This window comes from Budorcas taxicolor, chromosome 23 (genome assembly GCF_023091745.1).
Source record: "Budorcas taxicolor isolate Tak-1 chromosome 23, Takin1.1, whole genome shotgun sequence".
In the NCBI taxonomy this organism is placed as follows: domain Eukaryota; kingdom Metazoa; phylum Chordata; class Mammalia; order Artiodactyla; family Bovidae; genus Budorcas; species Budorcas taxicolor.
In genome coordinates, this window is record NC_068932.1 from 21,461,564 (window position 1) to 21,482,308 (window position 20,745).

A 20,745-nucleotide genomic window follows, 5' to 3' on the forward strand; every position below is an offset into this window, starting at 1 on the left:
CATACCAATCCCCAACTCCAGACCCTGGGTGTCCTCTTCCTGTCTTGGGGAGTTGGGGGCAGTGAGCTGGTGACACGCTACCCAGTAGCACCTTGTCCTTGACACTGAGTTTATCTGGAACAGGCAGAGCCCTAGTGACAACTGGGGAGGGAGACGCGGGGCGGGGAGGGGGTGTCTGAGCCACCGGTGTGGAGAAGGCAAGGCAGGCAGGAGTGGGAGGTTCCTGAAGCCTGAAGAGGTTAGGTGATGTCTGGGGGGTGGCAGGAGGATTCTCCGAGGTCAGGGGGAAGAGTTATGGGATAGTTGGGGAGAATCGGATTAGTGTCAGGAGGCAGGAGGGTTGGAGAGAGGCCTGGGCTTGGGGTCAGCTGGAGAAGCCCAGCGTCAGCAGGAGGGGTCTGGGTTTGGGTGGGAAGGGCATTAATGGGAAGTTCTGGGAGGCAGCTGGAGTGCCATCAAGGGGTCAGCGGGCAGGGGAATGGTCAGCAGGAAGCTGCTGTTCATTGAGGGCTGACGAGTCAGAGGGCAAGGGCAGTGGGCCAGGCTTGGGGACCCTGACCACAAGCTCCATGGGCTCCCGAGCCTTGTTTCGATAAGCCCGGCGGATGGTATCTACTGCCCGCTGGTGCGTCACCTGCTCCAGGCTCTCTCCATCCACGGCCACAAGCTCGAAGCCAGCCTGGGATGGGGGTGAGAGAATCACAGACCTCCCTCCACAGGTCAGCCCCACCCCACTCCCAACCTCTCACCTCCACCAGCTGGGACACTCCTCCCCAACTGGGTGGAGGGGATGGACAATGGGACTTTTGTGTCCAGAGCCCGATGGGGGCAGGGTGGGGCACAGACAATGGCCTTTTGTCCCTTGGGGCTAGGGGTGGAATAGGATGGGCCACCCTCAGGCCCAGGCTGGCATGAGGGCACAGATTTTCCCCTAGGTCTGCTCAACCTGCAGGTTAACCCCCTGCTCCAAGCCTCCTCCCATGACCTAGTCTACACATGTCTGGCTGGAAGATGAGCATGTACTGGTTCTGCCCCCTGCCAGAATTCAGATCTGGGCCTAAAGAGTGGGTCTGGGTGCCCTTCACCCACCTGAAGGGCCCCGCTGACGAAGGCGGCGCCCCCGGGGAAGATCTTTTCTATCTTCACCATGGGCTGTACCTTGGACTCAATGCCCCCAGAAATGCTGATGCCTAGTGAGAGGGAGAAACACTGGGTGCAGTGCAGCCACATCCCTAAAGCCTAGAGCTCCCTGGAGAACCCAGGACACATCCCCAAATAGACAGCCCCCCAAGTCAACCCCCAGATTCTACTACTACTCCATCCTCAACCCACTCAAATCCTAAGCCTCCCAAATTTAGACCTTCCCAACTATACCCTGATTCTTTCCCTTGTTCCAGGTCCCCAAGTCACACCCCAACACCAAGCCCACCAACCTCACCCACATCTGAGCCCCCACCCCTGACCAGGCCCCGTCCTGCCAGGACTCACCCAAGGACTGTTTCATCTTGGACAGCGTGACAGTCCTCAGCTCCCCACTAGGGACCTTCGTGGCTGTCTCCTCATCTGTTCTGCCAGTTCCATTCTCAGAGGGCCCTTGACTGCCCCATGCCTTGGCCACCTGCCCTTCCATAGGTCGTGGCAGAGGGGGCCTGGCTTTTCGAGGCTTGTGGTAGCGCCCATTGGCTGTGCTAGGACTGGGGATGGGTGCCGGGGATGGGGAGCGCCCGCGGCCCGGGGACTTGCCTTGGCCTCGGCTGCAGCTACGGCTACGGCTACGGCTGCGGCTGCGGCTCTGGGCTGGGCCCTGGCTCCGGCTCTGCCGAGGGTCCTCTAGGGTCAACGGTCCGGTCAGCAGCCAGTTAGGCCTCGGGGGCCGGGGAGCCACGGGAGGTGGCTGGGGAGGGGGTGTGCAGGCGCTTCGGCGTGGGGCGAAGGCATCTACTGGCACGTCTTGGAGAGGGGGGATCCCTTTATGAGGGTGGCGGGGGGCAGAGGCACCCAGGGAGACCTGGAGGCCCCCCAGCCGCTCCCTCAGCTCCCCATCATCTTCCTCTTCTGAGAAGCTGTTCACAGGGAGCAGGTAGAAGCCGCCACGACTGTCTGGGGAAGAGGGCCAAGGTCAGGCTGCCCTCTCCTCAACAGCCCAAACTGCTTGGCCAGAGCCCAGTCCTCACTGCGTGGGGGTAGGGAGACCTGGGGGTGCTCTTACGGCAGTGTGTCCCACAGTGAGGGACGCTGCCCCGTTCTATTGCAAAAGTATTTAAATACTTTCTATTGGAACAGTTACAGTTTTATTTTATCATGTCTGAGTAAAAATATGACTCCCACACCCAAGCTGGTAATTTCTCAGAGATTATTGCACAGAATGAGATGATTTAACAAGTGAGTGGGTTTTAAAACCAATTAGTAAGTAAATAATAGTACAGATGGTTAGTGGACGTGATAAAAATAGTCCTGGCAGATGAGGGATTCCCTTCAGGGAACCACACCACACGTATCTCTGAAGCCACGAAGTCCTATGTGGGAACAGGGATGGAATGCCCATTTTCCCTCCCCGAGTCCCCCTGGGGTGTGCCCCCTCCCTGTGCTCTGGGACTCTGACTGACCAGGCACGGGGGTGATGAGGTGACGCTTGGGTAGTGTGTCTTGTCGGGTTGGTCTCAAGGCAGGAGGCCGAACTGGTTGGAGAGGAGAGCAGGTTAGGAACAAGGCTTCCTGAGGGACACAGCTGAAAGAGATCAGGCATCTCTGCCCCTCTCCCCTGGGAGCACCCCCCCCCCACCCGCCCCCAGCCCCACTTGAGGCTCAGGAGCCTCAGTCCTGCCCCCTGGCTGCTGACCTGCTTGACTCTTGAGGGCCTCAAAAGCCTCCAGCTCCACAGGCATCACCATGCTGTCGAAGCGACCCAGGTCTGTGGGGGCCACCACACTCCTGGGGGAGGGTAAGAGATGAGGTGTGGGCAGGGCTCAGTTCCAGGGGGGCCTGGAGGGGCTTCAACCCTGGAGAGGTTAGGGGAAGTATCGGGGGTCCCCTCCCTGCCCCCAAGCCCTCCCCACCTGATGTCCCTCAGCAGCAGCAGCTTTGCCGGCCTGTCCAGGATGGCCAGCAGGGGCCTCACTAGGTCCTCCACGCCGCCCTCGTGCACGTACTGCAGAGAGAGGCACCACAGGTCAGATAGCAGCAGGGACCTCCGGAGCCCGGTGAGGGGGCATGCCTGGGCATGTGGGGGTCCCCATGTTTAGGAAAGGTTCTCCCCCAGGCCCGGGCTGCTCACAGGATGGTCTTACTCGATGACTGGGTGGAACGTGCAATAATAATGACAGAACGGTAACAGCAACACCAATAACAGCTTTGGGCCTTTTTCTAGGCCTTCTACACATGGTCTCCCACTTTGAGAGATGACATCAGTTATTCCTGTTTTACAGATGAGGGAACTGAGGCTCAGAGAGGACTTTGCCCCAGGCCACACAGATGAGGAAGTGTGAAGAGAAATTGAAAATTGAGAAATCTGGCTCCTACCTACTACAGTACCGGAAAAGGATATGCAGGGAGTGGACTCTCCTCCCCACCCCCACCTCCCAGGCTGAAGGAAGGAATTTGAGCCAAAGGCTAGGCTGTGTGCCTGGCTGTCCCAGCTTGTGTCTGCATACAGATCGACAAATTAGGCTTTGTTCAAGGCTGGAATGGGGACTTTGGGGAAGGAGTGGCCCTATAGAAAGTCTCTCCAGTCTTTAGCCGGGGTAGTGGAGGCATTTCTGCCTGGCACTGCCCGGATGCCTCCAGCCACACCCCACCGTCGCAAACTGACAAACTGAATACTGGGAGTCACCCAACTTGGATAGCACACTGCCCCCTAGTGCCACGACGGACACACACAGAGCATCCCCGGCAAGCACAGGACACTGGGAAACAGCACACCCTGGTGGCCAGAGTGAGACATTCATAAATAGCTGGAAATTAAACGTGCGTGTGTGGCCCTAAACTACACACAAAGTTGCAGGGACTCACACATACACATACCGACAATACACCCCCTTTTGTCTGGAGAGAGATACACGTAATGGCAGAGAACCAATCACATATGTGCACACACTTGAAGTCCACAATCCTGCATTCAGCATCCACTAAGTGCCTGGTCCTGTACTGGGCAGTAGGGACACAATGACAAAGAGCCACAAGCCCCAGTAAACTACAAACCACTGGCGACGGCTCAGAGGGAGTCTCAGAGGAGGGTGGGAAGATCAGAGAAAGCTTTACGGAGGTGGTGGCATTTACACTGCCTCATGGATAAACGAAAGAAATACAAGAAAGTTGAGAAGAAAGGGTGGTGTGGAGTAATGGGTTCATAGAAGTTTAACAGGGCTTCCCCTGTGGCTCAGTGGGTAAAAAATCCGCCTGCAATGCAGAAAATGCAGGACATGGGCGTTTGATCCCTGGGTCAGGAAGATCCCCTGGAGGAGGGCATGGCAACCCACTCCAGTATTCTTGTCTGGAGAATCCCATGGACAGAGGACACACACACTCATGCACACAGGGTACATGAAGGGGCCTCCATATAGGCTGTGCGGGCTGTGACTGCAGTACAGATGGTGCTCCTAGAGCTGCGCAGTGTTAGCCTGTATAAACCATGTTACATGTTATACCCAGGGAAGATGACATGGTGACCGTGGGAAAGCAGAGGTTAGTGAGCTGGGGAGTCAAATCAGGGAGCGCCTTGAATGTGAGGATAAGGAACTTGTACTCTATTCTGCCAAAGACAGGAGGCTGCAAGGGGGTTTGGGGAGTTTGTAAAGTGATCAGACAGGTAGTTTATAATGCCCGGTCGGTAGGCTGTGGGGAGATGGCTCAGAGTGGGAGATAGAAGGGAGGCTTGGGGTTCAGGACCACACGTCAAAGGGAGCTTTACTAATCATTCCAGCCAGGACACTACCCCGAAGGTCTGATCTCTTGGTATGCGTGGAGCTTGGGTCAGACTCGGGTGGTGGGCATTGCTCCCTAGGTGCTGCGAGGCTCTGGAAGAGGCCTTCCCGGTCTGGGCACGGAGGGAGGAGCAGAGGGATGGGGGAACAGCATCCAAAGAAACTGATACAGAGCGCCACCTGGTGGCCAGAGCCTAGTGTCGCAGGCTGACAAAGACGGTACATTCAGCCCTACTTGGCACTCTAAGCTGAGCGTGACACTCAAGTGAATTTAGCCCAGAGGCCTTTAGCTGCCCCCAACATGCATCTCCACATGTAGCTCTGCTGTAAATCAAGCATTGGGAAAAGGATGCATGAATTATTGGGCCTCAGTCTCCAGGTGACATGCTGCTACCGCTGCCAAGTCGCTTCAGTCTTGTCCGACTCTGTGCGACCCCGTAGACGGCAGCCCACCAGGCTCTGCCGTCCCTGGGATTCTCCAGGCAAGAACACTGGAGTGGGTTGCCATTTCCTTCTCCAGTGCGTGAAAGTGGCATGCTCACAGATACAATCATCCAGTGCTGTTGTTTGGTCCTTAAGTCTCGACTCTTTGCGACCCCATGGAGTGTAGCCCGCCAGGCTCCTCTGTCCTGGGGATTTCCCAGCAAGAACACTGGAGTGGGTTGTCATTTACTTCTCCGGGGGATCTTCCTGACCCAGGGATCGAACCTGTGTCTCCCACGTTGGCAGCAGGGTTCTTCACCACTGAGCCGACAGGGAAGCCCAAATCATATAGTTAAGTCAACACAAACCCAGATAAACAAATGTACACATCACACAGACATAACACAGACCCACCCTGACCAAGGTGAGGGAGTGGGGGGGAACCACAATTTCCTGAAACTCTTCCGTTTGCCCTGGTACAGAGGATCACGCATGCCCTGATGCAGATGCAGTATAGGGAACCCATCGCAGGAAACCTGGGGCTTCTTGAGACGGAAGGAGAGGAGAGGGACTTCCAGTTCTTCTGGAGGGAGTGACCCATGCCTCCTACAGTCTCCCCAACATTCAGGCCACAAAGACTCCCTCAAATCTACCCTCAACCCTATGGTGGGAACCTCTGCTTCTGTCTGAAGTGGAAAGGAACAGTGAGGAACAGTGTAGATATTGAGGGAGGCTTGGGGTATGTTGGGAGCACAAAAGATTACTTACTTGGGTAACAGGGGAGAGGCCAGGCCTGATGGCTGACCCAGGAGTGGAAGGAGGCATGAGCTGGGGAAGGCTGAGGTTTACAAGAGAACAGAAAACAGAGCAGGTGACTGCAGGGACTGAGGTCCCAAACTCATCACCTGGCTGGTCTGGCTCCTTCTCTCCTCAGCTTAAATATTACCTCCTCTCGGAGGCCCTCCCAGACCACACCATCTAGTTTATGCCTCAGGTTATTTTCTCATGACCTTTTCCTTCATAACACTTCACATGATTTGTCTCTGTGGGTGCTTAGGTTCTAGTTACTATCTGTCTTTCCTTCCTGACTGTAAACTCAGTGTGTGTGTCCATGTGTCTGTGAGTACTCCTGAGCAACCATGTCACAGGGGTGACTTCTGCTTTACTTACCACTGGGCTCACAGTGTTAAACGCAGATACTGGCCTGAATGAATGAGGGGTTGGGTGGCTGAGTGACCACATACTGGGGCTGAGAGTGGGCTGGTGGCTCACCCGGGAGCAGTGGCGGGTGACAGCCAGCACCTCATCATCGGTCAGCAATCGCCGGGCCAGGTCCTGAATCAGGGGCCGACGGCTCTCCCAGGCCTGCACCCGTTCATCCACGTTGGGCAGGTGGCTGGAGGGGCTCCCAGACCTGGCAGAGAGCAGAGCCCGGCCCCTCTCCCGGTCTGCAGGGCGGGAGGCAAAGGATACAGTGAAGGAGCCAGGAGCCATCAGAAGCCAAGGCAGGGGCTCTCCTCAGTGGGGTCAGACTCCAGAATAGACTGGCTAAGGGTCCCAGGTTCCCCAGGTGGAATCCCAGCCTAGCCCGGATGCTCCCCGTCATGGTCTCCCACAGCAATCTGCCCATCACTGGAGTTCCAATTCAGTCTGCTCCTTAGCTGAGCCCTGGCCCAGAGCCCCTGGGCCCCCTGAACATGTAATGTCATACTAGTCTACCCCATTGAAGTTCTAGCAAGGCCCCCTCCCTCATCTCCCCAAAAATCTGTCTTTGGGAGTCCCAGCTTAAGCTCCAAGTCCTCAAAAAATACACCCCAATATCTATTTGTAACCCTATGTTCCTAGAAAGCATAGCCAATTCTTTTAGTTGCCCCTGATGTGCACCTCTCAATCTGTCTGATACCCCATGCTTGACCATGAGTGTAACCCAAAGTCTCAGCACCCCCAACATGCACCCAATTGCAGCTCTATTGTAGACCGGGCTCAGGAGGGGGAAGCAAGCATTACCACGTCTCAGCCTCCAGGTGACAAACTTCTGCACGGGCCCCACTCCCCCTGCTAAGAAGAAGAAAGAGGCTCAGTTGCAGCCCTGGTCTCCCATCTGAAAATGGGGGTTGGGGACTCAGAACTAGCTGGATCATGGGCTGGAATGGAGAGTTCAAGGCTGGAATGTGGTAGGACTGGGAAGCAAGAGGCCAGGCTATTGAGGTGGGTCTTGAAGGCCAAGGTCAGGCCAGGAGCTTCATTCACAGGCAGTGGGGAGGGAGTAAAGGCTTTGGATCAAGAGAGGGCCCAGTGTGTGCCTGGCTCATAGAGGTCCATTGGAAAGCAAATGAATGGATGGAAGAACCCCAAGGGCAAATCACCTACCTTCAGGGCACAGAGAGAAAAAGAGGAGCCTTTGAAGAGGGAGAGGGGTAGCCAGAGAACTGGGAAGAGAACCAGGAGAGAGAAAGGCCTTGGGGGCTGTGAAAAGAGAGATGAGTTTAGGGAGGGGGTTAGACTGCCCTGAGTTGAAGGGATTGTCTCTCCCATGAGACCCAGGCAGGGGCAGGCCCAGCCCCTCTTTGCCTACCCAACATTCACTCTCACTGCTAGAAACAGCACCCTGATTTCACCAGGGGATCCATCCCATCCCCCACCCCCAGCATTCTCAGTCCCTGTACTCCAGGGTGGACACATGACCCAGGCTGGCCAATGAAAGCACCCTCTCTCTCTCCCAGGTCACAAGTGATGTGTTGGGCATGTGATCCCAGCTGGGCCAACCAGAGCCTGGGACATCATCTGGAACTATTTAAGGAGAGGCTCTTTCCCCCAGGGTTGCTAAGCAACAGTGGCACGACCACTTACCTTCAAGAGGCAAAGCCAGCAAGATGAAGACAAACCAGGGGAAAGAGGAACCAAAAGATGAAGAGTGCAGATGGCTGAAGAGACTGTTTAAACCTTTAGACCCAGTTTACATCCATAGCTGAACCAAGAAGTGCTTTTTAAAGCTAGCTTGAATTAAGTTTTTCTCACAGACAATCCCAAGAGTCAATTTATTCACTTTTGGTCCAGGCTTTGAACCTCACCAGAGAGAAGAGATGCTCTCTGGAAGAGTCCTCAGGAAGCCTTTGACATGAGTGAAGCCTGTTTAGGCCCTCCTGCCTGGGCCTTGGTCTAGAAATGGCCTTGCTCTGCTGCTGCTGCTGCTGCTAAGTCACTTCAGTCGTGTCCGACTCTGTGCGACCCCAGAGACGGCAGCCCACCAGGCTCCCCCATCCCTGGGATTCTCCAGTGGGTTGCCATTTCCTTCTCCAATGGCCTTGCTCTAGGTGGTTCTAGAACTGGCTAGAGCCAGTTCAGGTTCAATCCATGATACAAGGTGCACTGGGATGACCCAGAGGGATGGGATGGGGAGGGTGGTGGTGGGGGGTTCAGGATGGGGAACACATGTACACCCATGGCAGATTCATGTCAATGTATGGCAAAACCAATACAATATTGTAGAGTAAAAAAAAAAAATTAAAATAAAGTTTAAAAATAGAACTGGCTAGAGCCTGTGGAGTTCTGGCCAGGGGAGATGAAGCCAAATGCTCTAGGAAAGGAGTGCCCTGCCCCCCAAGAGCACCAAGAGCATGGGCATCTGACCCAAGGTCTTCTTGTCTGTGCTGTGACTCTTATCAGTTTTCCCTTCTGTAAAATGGGAAGATGAGGCAGTACAACACGGACCACTACATGTTCCGAGCACCTATTGTATGTCAGACCATGCACTAAGTGATTAACATACACTGATTTACTGATTCATCATTATTCCTAAAGAAATAGTATTGCGTGTGTGTGTGCTAAGTTGCTTCAGTTGTGTCGGACTCTTTGCAGCCCTGTGGACCATAGCCCACCAGGCTCCTCTGTCAATGGGATTTCCCAGGCAAGAACACTGGAGTGGGTTGCCATTTTCTTTCCCAGGGGATCTTCCTGACCCAGGAATCTAACCCATGTCTCCTGCTTTGGCAGGCAGGTTCTTTACCACTAGCACCAATGGGTATTATTACTCCTGTTTACTCATGTGGCTTGCAGGGCAGGGTGGCGGCTCACAGCTGGGATGAGCCAGTGTAGGATTCAGACTCAGAGCTGTGGAATAGCAAGTCGACTTTTCCTCTGTCCTCGCGTCTGACCCGCCCAGTACCTACCTTTCTCCAGGTCCAGGCGAGGGCGGGGCTTGGCTGGGCTCCTGCTGTCCAGCGTCCAGGCCTCTCTGTGCCCATCCCCTGCCAGCCACCCCTGCTGCCCTCCCTTGAAGAAGAGGTTCATCAGGGTCTTGGAGCGCTGCAGGGCCCCCTTCTCCCCAGGGGACCTTGACTTCTCCTTCCTCCGCTGCTTCTTCTCCTCTGCAGACACGAGGGAGGGGTGGGCAGAAGAGAAGGACTAGGGGCAGGGATGTGAGGAGGGGCAGAGAGAAGGGAGAGTCGGGGGCAGACAGGATCTGCAGCCGTGTGGGGAGGTGGGGATGAAGATGGGGATGGGGTTCCTCTTCCAACTTCCCACCTCACCCCCACCCACAGCTCCAACTATGTAAGGATTGTGTGTGTGTGTGTGTGTGTGTGTGTGGACAGGTCTGGGAGCCCAAGGATGGAGGCTCTGGGTTAGGGCTGGTTTGGGGCCCAGGACTAGTTTAAAATGGAACCCAAAGCAGGATCTGTGTGTGTTCTGGAGCTATGGCTGGGCAAAGCCTGGTGCAAAGGAAAGTTTGGAGCCCAGTAGAGGGTGCAAGACAGATTTTGGACCCAGAGCTTTTGGGGGGAGCAGCAGCAACCTGTCCCCCACATACCCCACAAGGTCAGGTGGCTCTGGGAGCGGGTGATGGGGGGCCGGGGTCGGCTGAGGGCCAGCAACAGAGCAGTCTTGGGGGACTCAGAGAGTGCAGAGTCAAGGTGGCGGGTGGGTGGTGGGCCGTCAGAACGGATGGCGGTGTCCCTGAGGATGACTGTGGGCCGCACGCTGCACCAGGTCTCCACGAGGCTCCCCGCGTCCGGCTCTGTCTGCATGGCTGTGTCCGCCCGCCCCCAGCCCGGGCCCCAGCTGCTGCCAGGCTCCTCAGGCCCCAGGCAGACATCCATGCGGTCCGAGGGCAGGGAGCCCTCAGCCGAGCTGTAGGGGGCACTGGAGGTGAAGGAGGAGGCGCTGGAGCTGCTCTCCGAGGCGGGGGACAGCTGCTGCAGCGCCCCGTTGCTCACTGCGGGCAGTGGGGAGGGCAGGGACATCTCAGAGGCCTGGCCGGGTGGCTTTGGGGCCCTGCCGGGGCTGCAGCCCACTCGTGGGCTTGGAGTGGGAGTGCTGGGTGGCAGCGGGGTTGTGAGCATGGGGTCTTGGGAACCAGCCACTACTAAGCAGTCCTGCTAACTGGTTGCGGGACCTTAGGCAAGGCACTTCTCCAACCACCCCCAGACTTGCCCCCAGGAGAGCCTGGATCGGAACCTGCAACTTCTTAGAGGGGAGCCCAGAGACAGGAGTCCCGAGGAGATTTTGGTGCCCCTCCCACTTATTCTTCAGAGATCCCAGTTCCACTTTAGGGCCCTTTCCCTTCAACCTCGGGGAGTTGGTCACTTACATCGGTCCAGCCAACAATACTCAGAGACCATCTCCTTGTAGGCAGGATACCTGCCGGTCTCCTGGGGAGGGTATGGTGGGGATAGGAAGGCAGAGGGGAGTGAGTGAGCAGGAGTGGGAAGAGAGGGTAAGAATATGGGAGCAATGGGACAGGAGTCAACTTTTCAACCCAATTACTCTGCTCTCATACTCCAGCCACACCAGCCGCTTCATTTCTGAATGTGCCAACTTCCTCTACACTTTAGGGCTTTGCACGTGCTGTGTCTTCGGCCTGAATTCTCTTCCTTCAGCTCATCTTATGGCCAGCTCTTCGGGTGTCTCCTCCTTAGATCCCCCTGGCTGAAAGGGCCTTCCCAGATTACCCCATCCCACCTCTCCATCAATTTCCTTACAACAGCCGTCACAATCGGCATGCATCTAGTCTGTCTGTTTCCCTCCAGCAGCAGAGACCTCGCCTATCTTTTTCACTGTTGTCACCCCCTACCTGGCATAATGGCTGTCATATAGTAGGTACTCAAAAGTATTGAACGAATGAATGAGGGCAGAGTGGGAGAAGAGGAATGTTTGGGATAATTTGAGAGGAAGGAAAGGGACAGATGGGATGTGGGAGAGGTGGGAAATAGAGGTGGTGGGGAGATGGCGGAGGAGGCACTGAATGGGGAGAAGGATGAAGGCTTGGAAAGGAGAGGACCAGGGCAGGGGCCAGGGTTGGGGCCTGGGGAGAGGAAGACATCACCTCCTGTGGGAGCCAGGGTGAGAAGGACTTGATCCTTAGGCAAGTGTGAGACCCGCATGAATAATGAATTCAGGTACCTCCCCTGAAATCCAATCTCTGTCCTGCCCTGTGCCCTAGGACACCCACCATCCAGGTCCTGATCATACCATGTCCCTTTCTGGGCAGGACATTTTCTCCTTACCCTCCAAGACCTCCACCACTCATACAAAGGGGCACTGGCCACTGCATCTGGGGGTGGGGGGGTTGCTGAAACTAGGTCCTGCTACTGATCAGCTGTGTAAATGACTGATTCCTGAGTTTCTTTGCCTTTCTGAGCCTCAGTTCCTTCTTCTGTGAAGAGAGATAGGACAATGCCTGCCTTGCCTCTCAGGAGGCTATGGAAAGTCATAAGTGGCACAGCAATGGGCAGCATTAAGTGCTAGACTGGTCTGGGAAGTCCTTCCTAGAGTCTGGCCTCTCCCTGACTCCCACAGTCCTGCCCACCTTGATGGTCAGCATGATGTGTGTCTGACCCTTCAGCACCTCCACGGCCTGGCTGTGGCTGATGTCGTCGAACCTGACACCATTGGCCGCCAGGACCTGGTCTCCCACCTTGATGCCGTTCTCCTCGGCCAGCCCACCGTGGTCCACTCTGGGGTCAGGAAAGGGGCAATCTGATGCCTCCCCTCACCGCCCATTCCAGACTTTTCACTTGAACACAGGGATGACCTCGTCAAACTCCTTGACCCTCCTCCTGGTGAGCCCCGGCCCCTCTCCAGATCCTATCCCTAACCTAGGTTGCCGGGACATGTCTTTGGGCAGGATCCACTTGCTGATGCATTCCCAGGCCCCAGCCCGACTCCATCTCATCCCCTGCCCCAGTCTCACTTGGACACATAGATGCCCAGGCCAAACTCCTTGCCCCCGCGGATGTTGAAGCCCAGGCAGAAGTCATCGGAGGTTGTGTAGAGGTGGACGATGCGCCGTGCACCGTCCTCTGAGCTGCTTTCGGAGGGTGTCGAGCTGCACTTTTCTACTACCAGTCGCCGATTGACCACATCCACCCTGGACAATCACACGGGGCCCTCAGCCCAGGCCCCCATCCACCACCCTCCACCCCCCTCCCCCCAGCAGCCAAGACAATTGCACAGGAAAGGAGGAACTGCTCTGCGGGGCCTGAGATCTTCACTGGGACATAGATTTCATCAAGTTAGGGAAACCACGGAAATCTTTCTTTATTGAGCAGCTCTAACTGCCAAGCCCCATTTTAAATCCTCCCCAGGCCCAGGAGGGAGAGATACTATATTGTCCTCAGGCCCGAGGCAGCAGCAGCTTGGGCTTCCCAGGTGGCACTTGTGGTACAGAACCCGCCTGCTAATGCAGGACATGTAAGAGATGCAGGTTTGAACCCTGGGTCAGGAAGATCCCCTGGAGGAGGGCATGGCAGCCCAATCCAGTATTCTTGCCTGGAGAATCCCATGGACAGAGAAGCCTGGCAAGCTGTGGTCCATGGGGTGGCAAAAAGTCAGACTCCACTGAAGTGACTTAGTAGGCACACACGGAACTGCCAGGCTCCACTTTAAATCCTCGCTGGGCCCGGGAGAGAGCTACTGCCCTGTCTCCAGGTCTGCAGCAGCTACAGCATAGAGGGGCAGGGTCACTGGGGCCTGAGGCCACCGTGTTGGGAGGAGGGCTGGGGGAAAGACACAGCCTTTTCTCATTTCAAGGGCAGACCGTTAGATCCCTGTGTTTCCAGTACCAGGGGATGGGAAGCGCAGAAGCCCTGGGCTCTAGGTCTCTCCCACCATGGCTCTGGGTGGTGGTGCTGGGCTGGGGGTGGAGGCCAGGCCTGCTCACCATGTGGTCTTCTCCTTGGAGAATTTGATGCCCGGCACGCGGCCCATGCGTCTCACCATCATGTGCAGGCGGCTGCTGCCAGTCAGCACCTTCACAGCGCTGCCCATTGTGGTGCTCTCCAGGCTCAGCCCATTCACCTCAGTGATCTTGTCCCCCACGCACAAGCCAGCCCGCTCTGTATCAGGAGAGGGGGTGGTGGGCAGGGGCCCCTGGGGAGAAGTCCCCCAGGTTGAGGCTGAGCCTCTCCCATCCCTGAAGCTCCCTGGGATACAGCTTCTTCAATGAGATTGGGATCCCCAGGTAGGGTCTGAGTATCAGCCCATGGGACCAAGGACCTATTCATTAGCCCCTTTCATCTCCCCACTGGATCAGCCCCTCCAAAACTGAGGGTCCTCTCCTCTCATCCCTGCTAACAGCTCTGCATACCACCGAAGTAGGGGGTCGCATCCTAAGCCAGGATTTCACCCGTGGGGTCCCGCTCACCTGCACTGCTCCCCTCCTCCACTTTGCTGACGAAGATGCCCAGGCCGTGCTCAGAGCCGCCCCGCACACTGAACCCCAGCCTCCCAGCTGGACTCTTCTCCACTCGAACTGCATGGATGATGTCACTTTCATCGCTGTTGGCTGATGGGGGTGGGGACACGGGCATGACTCCCCTGCCCATTCTGGGCACAGAGGGTCCCTGAGTCCCCTAACTTGGGGCCTGCAAAGGCTGGGTTGCTGGGCACAGCCACCCAGGACCCTAAATGTGGGCATAGGCAGCTAATTTCTGAGTCTTCTCTGAGTGATTTTGAGATCATGGCAGGAAAGTTGTGGGAGCAGGCAGGACAGGACTCCATGCTAGAAGACACTGTTTTCCTTCCCTTATAATGTAGGGGTGTGTGTGTGTGTGTGTGTGTGTGTGTGTAATCCATACTAAGCTTCCCATACTCACTGGGACAGGCCAAATTCTAAAAAAGACAGATGCGTGAAAAAGTCGGAGTCAGATGGATGAAAAAGATTCCATTCTATGAGGCACAGTCGAGGGAATCCTGGCTCTCTGGCTTACAGCAGAGACAAGCCTTCTTCAAATAGTTGAAGAACTATTCTATAAAAGGCATTAGATATTTTTGTCTGTGTAACCCCTAGGGCAGAACCAAGCCCACACAGTGGAGTTATATGGAAGAGATTTAATCAGGGAAAACTTTCTCTAAAACCTTTAGCTGGCAGACAATGGAATGAATTTTCCATGAAAGATAGTGAATTCCTCATTATTTGGAGGCATACAAGCTGATAGTAAATCCCTGTTTGGGATGTTGTGGAAGGGTACCTGAGGCTCCTTTTACCTTGTAGACTCTGTGATTCTAGAGGTGAGGGTTCTAGGAGCTATTTGGCTAGATGAGGAGAGAAACCCAAAACACCACCATGCCTTTGTATGCGCCTAGAGCACAGAAGTGGTTCTCTCCATCTGTGACAGGGAAAGTCAGAGGAGGGGAACTTTAGGGACCAGAACTATTGAGGAAGGCTTCTTGGAAGGTGGGATTTGGGTGGGTGGAGGGGAAGGGAAAGGCACTGATGAAGGGATGGAGTGAGCAAAGGCTCAGAGGTGGTCTTCTGCTTAGAGAAGAGTGAGGGGACTGGAGGGGTAACTTGGGTCCCAGGCGGGAAGGTGAGAGTTCTTGGGTGAGGCTTACTCAGAGGTGTTTGAGAGGGGATCTCTCTCTCTCTCTCTCTCTCTCTCTCTCTCTCTCACACACACACACACACACACACACACACACACACACTTGATCTAAGAGAAATCAAGTTACAGTGCATGAGCAGAGTGGCTCTGGAAGAAATCCCCAAGGGCAGCCTGTAGGCAGGGGCAGTGCAGGACAGAGGCATGAGAGGCACTGGGGCTTCCTAGCTGATTCTATCTGCACAGGTCCCAGGACCTTCTCAGCCCAGACAAGGAGACTTTTGCTCTCCTGCCCTCCAATTCTCTTTCTCCTCATTCCCTCCTGGAGAGCCAGCTCCCTGGGCCAGGAGGATGTCAAAATCTGGGTTTTGAGCCTAGAAGCTTGGGGCCCCTGAGGAGGGAAGTTTCTCTACCTCCAGTGCCTTATCCCTGCCACCAGGCATCTCTCCAGATACCCACTATCTCCTCACTTTCACCTCTGTCTCCTTTAATCCATTCTATACACAGTCATGCCTCTGCCCTGATTAAAAGCCTCAATGCTTGCCCCTGCTTCTAGAAGGAGCTCCACATTCCTGCCATGACCAATAAGGCCCTCCCTGGTTTCCCTCTGCCCACCTCTCAACACTCACCCCTGGCCACACTCCCTGGCCTCATGACCTTGGGCCACACTGACCTCCTCCCTGTTCCTCTCACCAGCCAGTCCTTTCAGTGTTCCCTCTGCTTGGGGTGCTCTTGCCCAGACCTTCATAAAGCCACCTCCTATTTCCACTTCCTCCTGGCTCGGGTGCCACTTTCTCAGAGAAGACTTCCTGGGAGATTCTGCTGAAGAAAGGCCCCTCCCTCTCCTCCCAGGGAGTCTCAAAATTGGTCTCAAAGAGAGCTCTCCAGATCAGCATCAGCAGCCCCCAGAAAGTTATCACACATGTGAATTTGGAATATTACCGCAGACCCACTGAATCAGATGCTCTGAGTGAGGGATCCAGTAAGTTTTTCATGAGCCCCCAGGCAATTCTGATGTATTCTGAAGTTTGCTAACCACTACTCTATCCTATCATCCAAATACCTTTAAGATTGTTACCATCCTTTCTCATTATTTGCTCATTTGTAATATTATTTATTCTCACTCTCCTTTCACTGGACTATAACCTCAATCATGGTAAAGTGAAAAAGTGAAGTCGTTCAGTCGAGTCCGACTCTTTGTGAATCCAAGGATTATAGCCTATCAGGCTCCTCCGTCCATGGGATTTTCCAGGCAAGAGTACTGGAGTGGGTTGCCATTGCCTTCTCCAGGGGATCTTCCTGACCCAGGGATAGAACCCGGGTCCCCTGCATTGTAGGCAGACGCTTTACCATCTGAGCCACAAGGGAAGTCAATCATGGTGGGGACTTAGTAATTCTTTCCACCAAGGTATTCCCCAGTATGTTGCACAGTGCTTGATATTTGCTAAGTCTTTAAAAAAAATTTTTTTTTGGCCACAATGCACAACATGTCTGATCTTATTTCCTCAACTAAGGGTCAAACCCATGCCCTCTGCAGTGGCAACATGGAGTCTTAACCAGTGGATCTCCAGGGAAGTTCCTGCTAAGTCTTTTTTTGATGAATGAAATAATAAGCAGAATAATGAATAAATGAATAAGTTAGGAGAGCAAGAAGAAGGGGCTGGTTGGGATTAAAGGTAATGCCATTTCTCTGGGACCCAACGAGTTTGAGGAGCTGGTGGGAACTCTCGAGGACAATGTGGGTAGCAGTGTTCCCCCTTCTACTGTGTCTCCCTCATCAGTTACGTTAGGCCTCTGGAAGGGTCTAAATAATAACATATAAAATAACATGGGGGAGGGGCTCCAGCCTGTGGTGAGTTGGGGGATGTTTGTGCTCAGGTAGAGGGGACACTTCTGGGCTCACAGGCTCCCAACCCAGACAGACCAATTGGTTGGATTGATGCCCCAGTCCTTCCATCATTGCTAAAGGAGGCTGCTCTCCTGACTGCACTGGGGCATGGGGTGAGGGAGAGAGCACTCATGGAACTGCTGGAAGAGGCTCTTGAGAGGGACAGTGTGCATCATAGTCGAGCATGGAGAGTGCAGGGGGAGGTACAGGTGTAATTCTAATACGATGGGATTGGCAGGGGCTGTACTTCAGTGCCTCCCTTCTGTTCCTCCGTGTCTCCTAGTTCATCTGGGGGCTCCAGCTCCATGCCCAGAGTGACATTCTGCCTTGCTGCTCACCTGAAAGTGGGGCCAGTGTGGCAGACGATGGGGGTGAGCGTGCTGGGCCACTGGTGCGGGAAAGCCTGCTCTCTGAGCAGCATATTCCACCCAATGGCCTGGGCAGGGGACAGACGGGGCCCAGTGAGGTCAGAGGGGAGAGTAGGGTCTGAAAAGTCCAGTCTGAGAGCCAGCCAGGGGAGCTCTGCTGGCTGAGAGAGGAGGGCAGCTGGAGATACTTATCTGGTTCTGCTCAGGGAAAGCCCAGGCCCGGGGAGGCCCCCTCCCCTGCTGGTAGGCAAGGTCCTCCCTGGTTCACCGGCTTTTTGTCGCCTCACATCTGTCACTGCACCATTCTGTCTCCTAAGAGCCCACCTGCCATATTCCACACTTTTCATTTCAACCTTGCCTGTGATATCTCTACCCCACTACCAGCTGCTACCATGGCTCGGTCTCCAAGCCCTGCTACACTGGAAATTTCTGGAAGGTGAAAGTTGAGACTTAGTTCTCTGTAGGTTCCCCTCAGGACCTAATGAGAGCTGGTATAAGATAGGTGTGCCATGAAACGGCACTAAGCAACTGCATAAGATTAGGTGTCCCCCTCCCTCGGGGCCCAGACCTGGGATTCCATGCTGACCCTTGACCCCTCCCCATTCTCTGAAGCATCTTCCAGTCTACCTCTGTCTCCATCCTTTGCACCTGAAGCCTTTAATTCTGTCTGTCCATCTGGACACTGACTCCCACAGCCCAGCATAGAGCTGGGCACACAAAGGGCAGCTTGATGAAAAATGTCCTTCTTCATGCTGTCCCATCCCCCAAAAGTCATACTCAAATGAGCCTGGAGAAAGGAAGAGTTCACAGGAGGGAGGGGGCCAGTTTAATACTTGGCCTTGCTTACTTGGGGGCTAGCATACCACACTGGAGAAGGCAATGGCAACCCACTCCAGTACTCTTGCCTGGAAAATCCCATGGATGGAGGAGCCTGGTGGGCTGCAGTCCATGGGGTCGCTAAGAGTCGGGCACGACTGAGCAACTTCACTTTCACTTTTCACTTTCATGCACTGGAGAAGGAAATGGCAGCCCACTCCAGTATTCTTGCCTGGAGAATCCCAGGGACAGAGGAGCCTGGTGGGCTGCCGTCTATGGGATCGCACAGAGTCAGACACTACTGAAGTGACTTAGTAACTTAGCAGCAGCATACCACACACCTCTTCTTCACCTCCATGCCCAGACCTCCCAGCTCTGACCTCTCCACAATCTTGCAACACTAAAAAATGAGTCTGAAGATAAGAAAAGGATAGACGAGGAAGAATCTATGGTTTACTAGAGGCCCTCTCTCTTCCTGCATCCCTAGGACTCCCCCACCCATGCTGGCTTTCCCTTCACCTACTTAAGCCTGCTGTCCCCTACCCACTCTGATAGTTCCTGGCCCTGCCCCCACCTTCGATAGGGGAGTTGATGAGGATGACTCGGCCCATGGGCGATGAGGCTCGGATTCCACGGGGGGGCCCATTCAGCAGCCGTTGCTTTCTCAGCAGGTATCGCGTTGCGGAGCCCGACTCGCTGCCCAGGTGGCCTCGGGAGGAGAGGGAGCTCAGAGAGCTGGAGCTTAGGTCTCCAAGACCCAGCGGGTCAAAGCCCACTGCAAAACCATGTGCCATGTTGGCTAGATTGGGGTGGCACCCTGCAGGTCCGGAAGGAACCTGCTGACCCTCAAGAGGAGGGCCCCCCACGCCTGGGGCTCCATGAGCCTTCTGTGCCAACAAGGGTCTCAAGGACTGGGAGCCCCCAACCTCTGCTGCTTCTCAGGAGTGTGTGCTCCAGGCCTGCACAGGAAGAGCAAGGATTGGGGAAGGGGTGGAAATGCTGCCCCTGCTGCCCCCCAGGACCTCCACCCCCTCTCCCCCGGCTTGAGCATCCTGTTCAACCCTTAGGTCTCTCACCTCTCCCACCCCTGGCTAGAGAACTGCCCATTTCAGGCACCATCGTGGACTTTGGAGCCATTTATACCACAAGGTGGGTGAGAACCTCTCTTTTACCCCTTGTTCCTGCTCTCAGCTGAGTCATCTATTCAGGTAGGTCTCCAGTCCTCAGCAGAGGTTGAGAGAGTGGAGATGGGATTATTGCCGGACCTAGGGCTGCAAGCAGGAGAAGGCAATGGCACCCCACTCCAGTACTCTTGCCTGGAAAATCCCATGGATGGAGAAGCCTGGTAGGCTGCAGTCCATGGGGTCGCTAAGAGTCGGATACGACTGAGCGACATCACTTTCACTTTTCACTTTCATGCAGTGGAGAAGGAAATGGCAACCCACTCCAGTGTTGTTGCCTGGAGAATCCCAGAGACGGGGGAGCCTGGTGGACTGCCATCTATGGGGTAGCACAGAGTCGGACACGACTGAAGCGACTTAGTAGCACGGGTGCAACCACTGTGAGAGATTTGGGCCGGGACAGTTCGCTGCACCATCTCTCCTGTGTATGTGGGCTGGGGGCCAGTCCCAGGGGCTGGGGCCTCCAGAACCTGGGAGAGCTGCAGCCAAGGGCCCCAGAGATCTCCAAGCCCCAGGCTGCAGTCTCCTCTGTCCCTCCTTCCCTTGGGTCTAAAGAGGTGCATGAACCTCTCCCAGCCTTGGCGACGGGACCTGCTGCTGAGAATCCCACAACATCCCACGCAAAACCTTGGGCCAAGTCTCGCATAGCAGTTCCAGAATCTAGAACGCAGCAGCCCACCCCCGGGCTCCATCCTTCCCGACCCCCCTCACCTGGTCGCGCTTGAGGTAGCCGCCGGCCTCGCCCGCTTGCGGGCGCGAAAAGAGAGCAGCGGCCGGGGAATCCCCGCCCACGCCCCGCGGAGTCTGCAGGAATAGGGCTGGCCCGCTCAGCCTCGGGCTCCCATTGGCTGGGAAGGCCGCCAGTCACTCCCTCCCGCCACCTCTCCTGGGTGCCTGGGGATGCCGTCTGTAAACTGGACTGGGGCCAATGGGTTCTACCCGCTCCAGTTCGAGTTCTGATACCCCATCCTGCACTATGAACTTAAAGCTTGGATCTCGGCTCGCCCGGCTCCCGCTACCGGTTCGGTGCAGGCGAGCCTAGAACCGCGTCGTTTCCAGGCCGAACCAGCTACTTACTGCTGCTGCTGCTAAGTCACTTCAGTCGTGTCCGACTTGCCACCTCTCTGCGGTCACCCCTGAGGCCTCAGCGAGGGAATGTCACCTGGGCAGAGAGAGGCGTGAACCTGCAGTGGGCAGGAGCTCGAGCTGCAGCCTCAGTTTGCTGCATGGATGTTCTGTATGACGATGAGTTGTGTGCGTGTGTGTGTGTTTGAACGCTGCCTTCACATGCATCCTCCTTCTATGTCAGAAAGTGTCTCTCTGGCCTTCCAG

At 55.4% G+C, this 20,745-nt stretch overlaps 1 protein-coding gene across 1 annotated transcript; it reads right to left on the reverse strand.

Moving 5' to 3' along the window:
- Positions 1–463: 463 nt before the first annotated feature.
- On the reverse strand, positions 464–19,092 carry PDZD7 (PDZ domain containing 7). The gene is made up of 16 exons (XM_052661122.1): positions 18,807–19,092; positions 13,984–14,124; positions 13,501–13,675; positions 12,532–12,708; positions 12,148–12,295; positions 10,930–10,990; positions 10,150–10,554; positions 9,512–9,709; positions 7,350–7,400; positions 6,615–6,790; positions 3,057–3,148; positions 2,840–2,931; positions 2,607–2,678; positions 1,489–2,100; positions 1,090–1,190; positions 464–679 (listed from the first exon to the last, which is right to left on the reverse strand). Exons 1-16 carry the CDS (start codon positions 19,024–19,026, stop codon positions 464–466), a joined length of 2,937 nt encoding a protein of 978 aa, XP_052517082.1. The 5' UTR covers positions 19,027–19,092.
- Between the last annotated feature and the right edge of the window lie 1,653 nt (positions 19,093–20,745).

Bases quoted from the DNA above. Each gene is read 5' to 3' on its own strand.
- PDZD7 (XM_052661122.1), bottom strand. From the start codon at position 19,026: ATGGCACATGGTTTTGCAGTGGGCTTTGACCCGCTGGGTCTTGGAGAC. The intron at 10,991-12,147 runs GTGGGCAGGACT...TACCCTCCCCAG, and splicing joins ACATCATGCTGACCATCAAG to GAGACCGGCAGGTATCCTGC. The intron at 1,191-1,488 runs GTGAGTCCTGGC...CCCTCTCACTAG, and splicing joins CAAGATGAAACAGTCCTTGG to GCATCAGCATTTCTGGGGGC.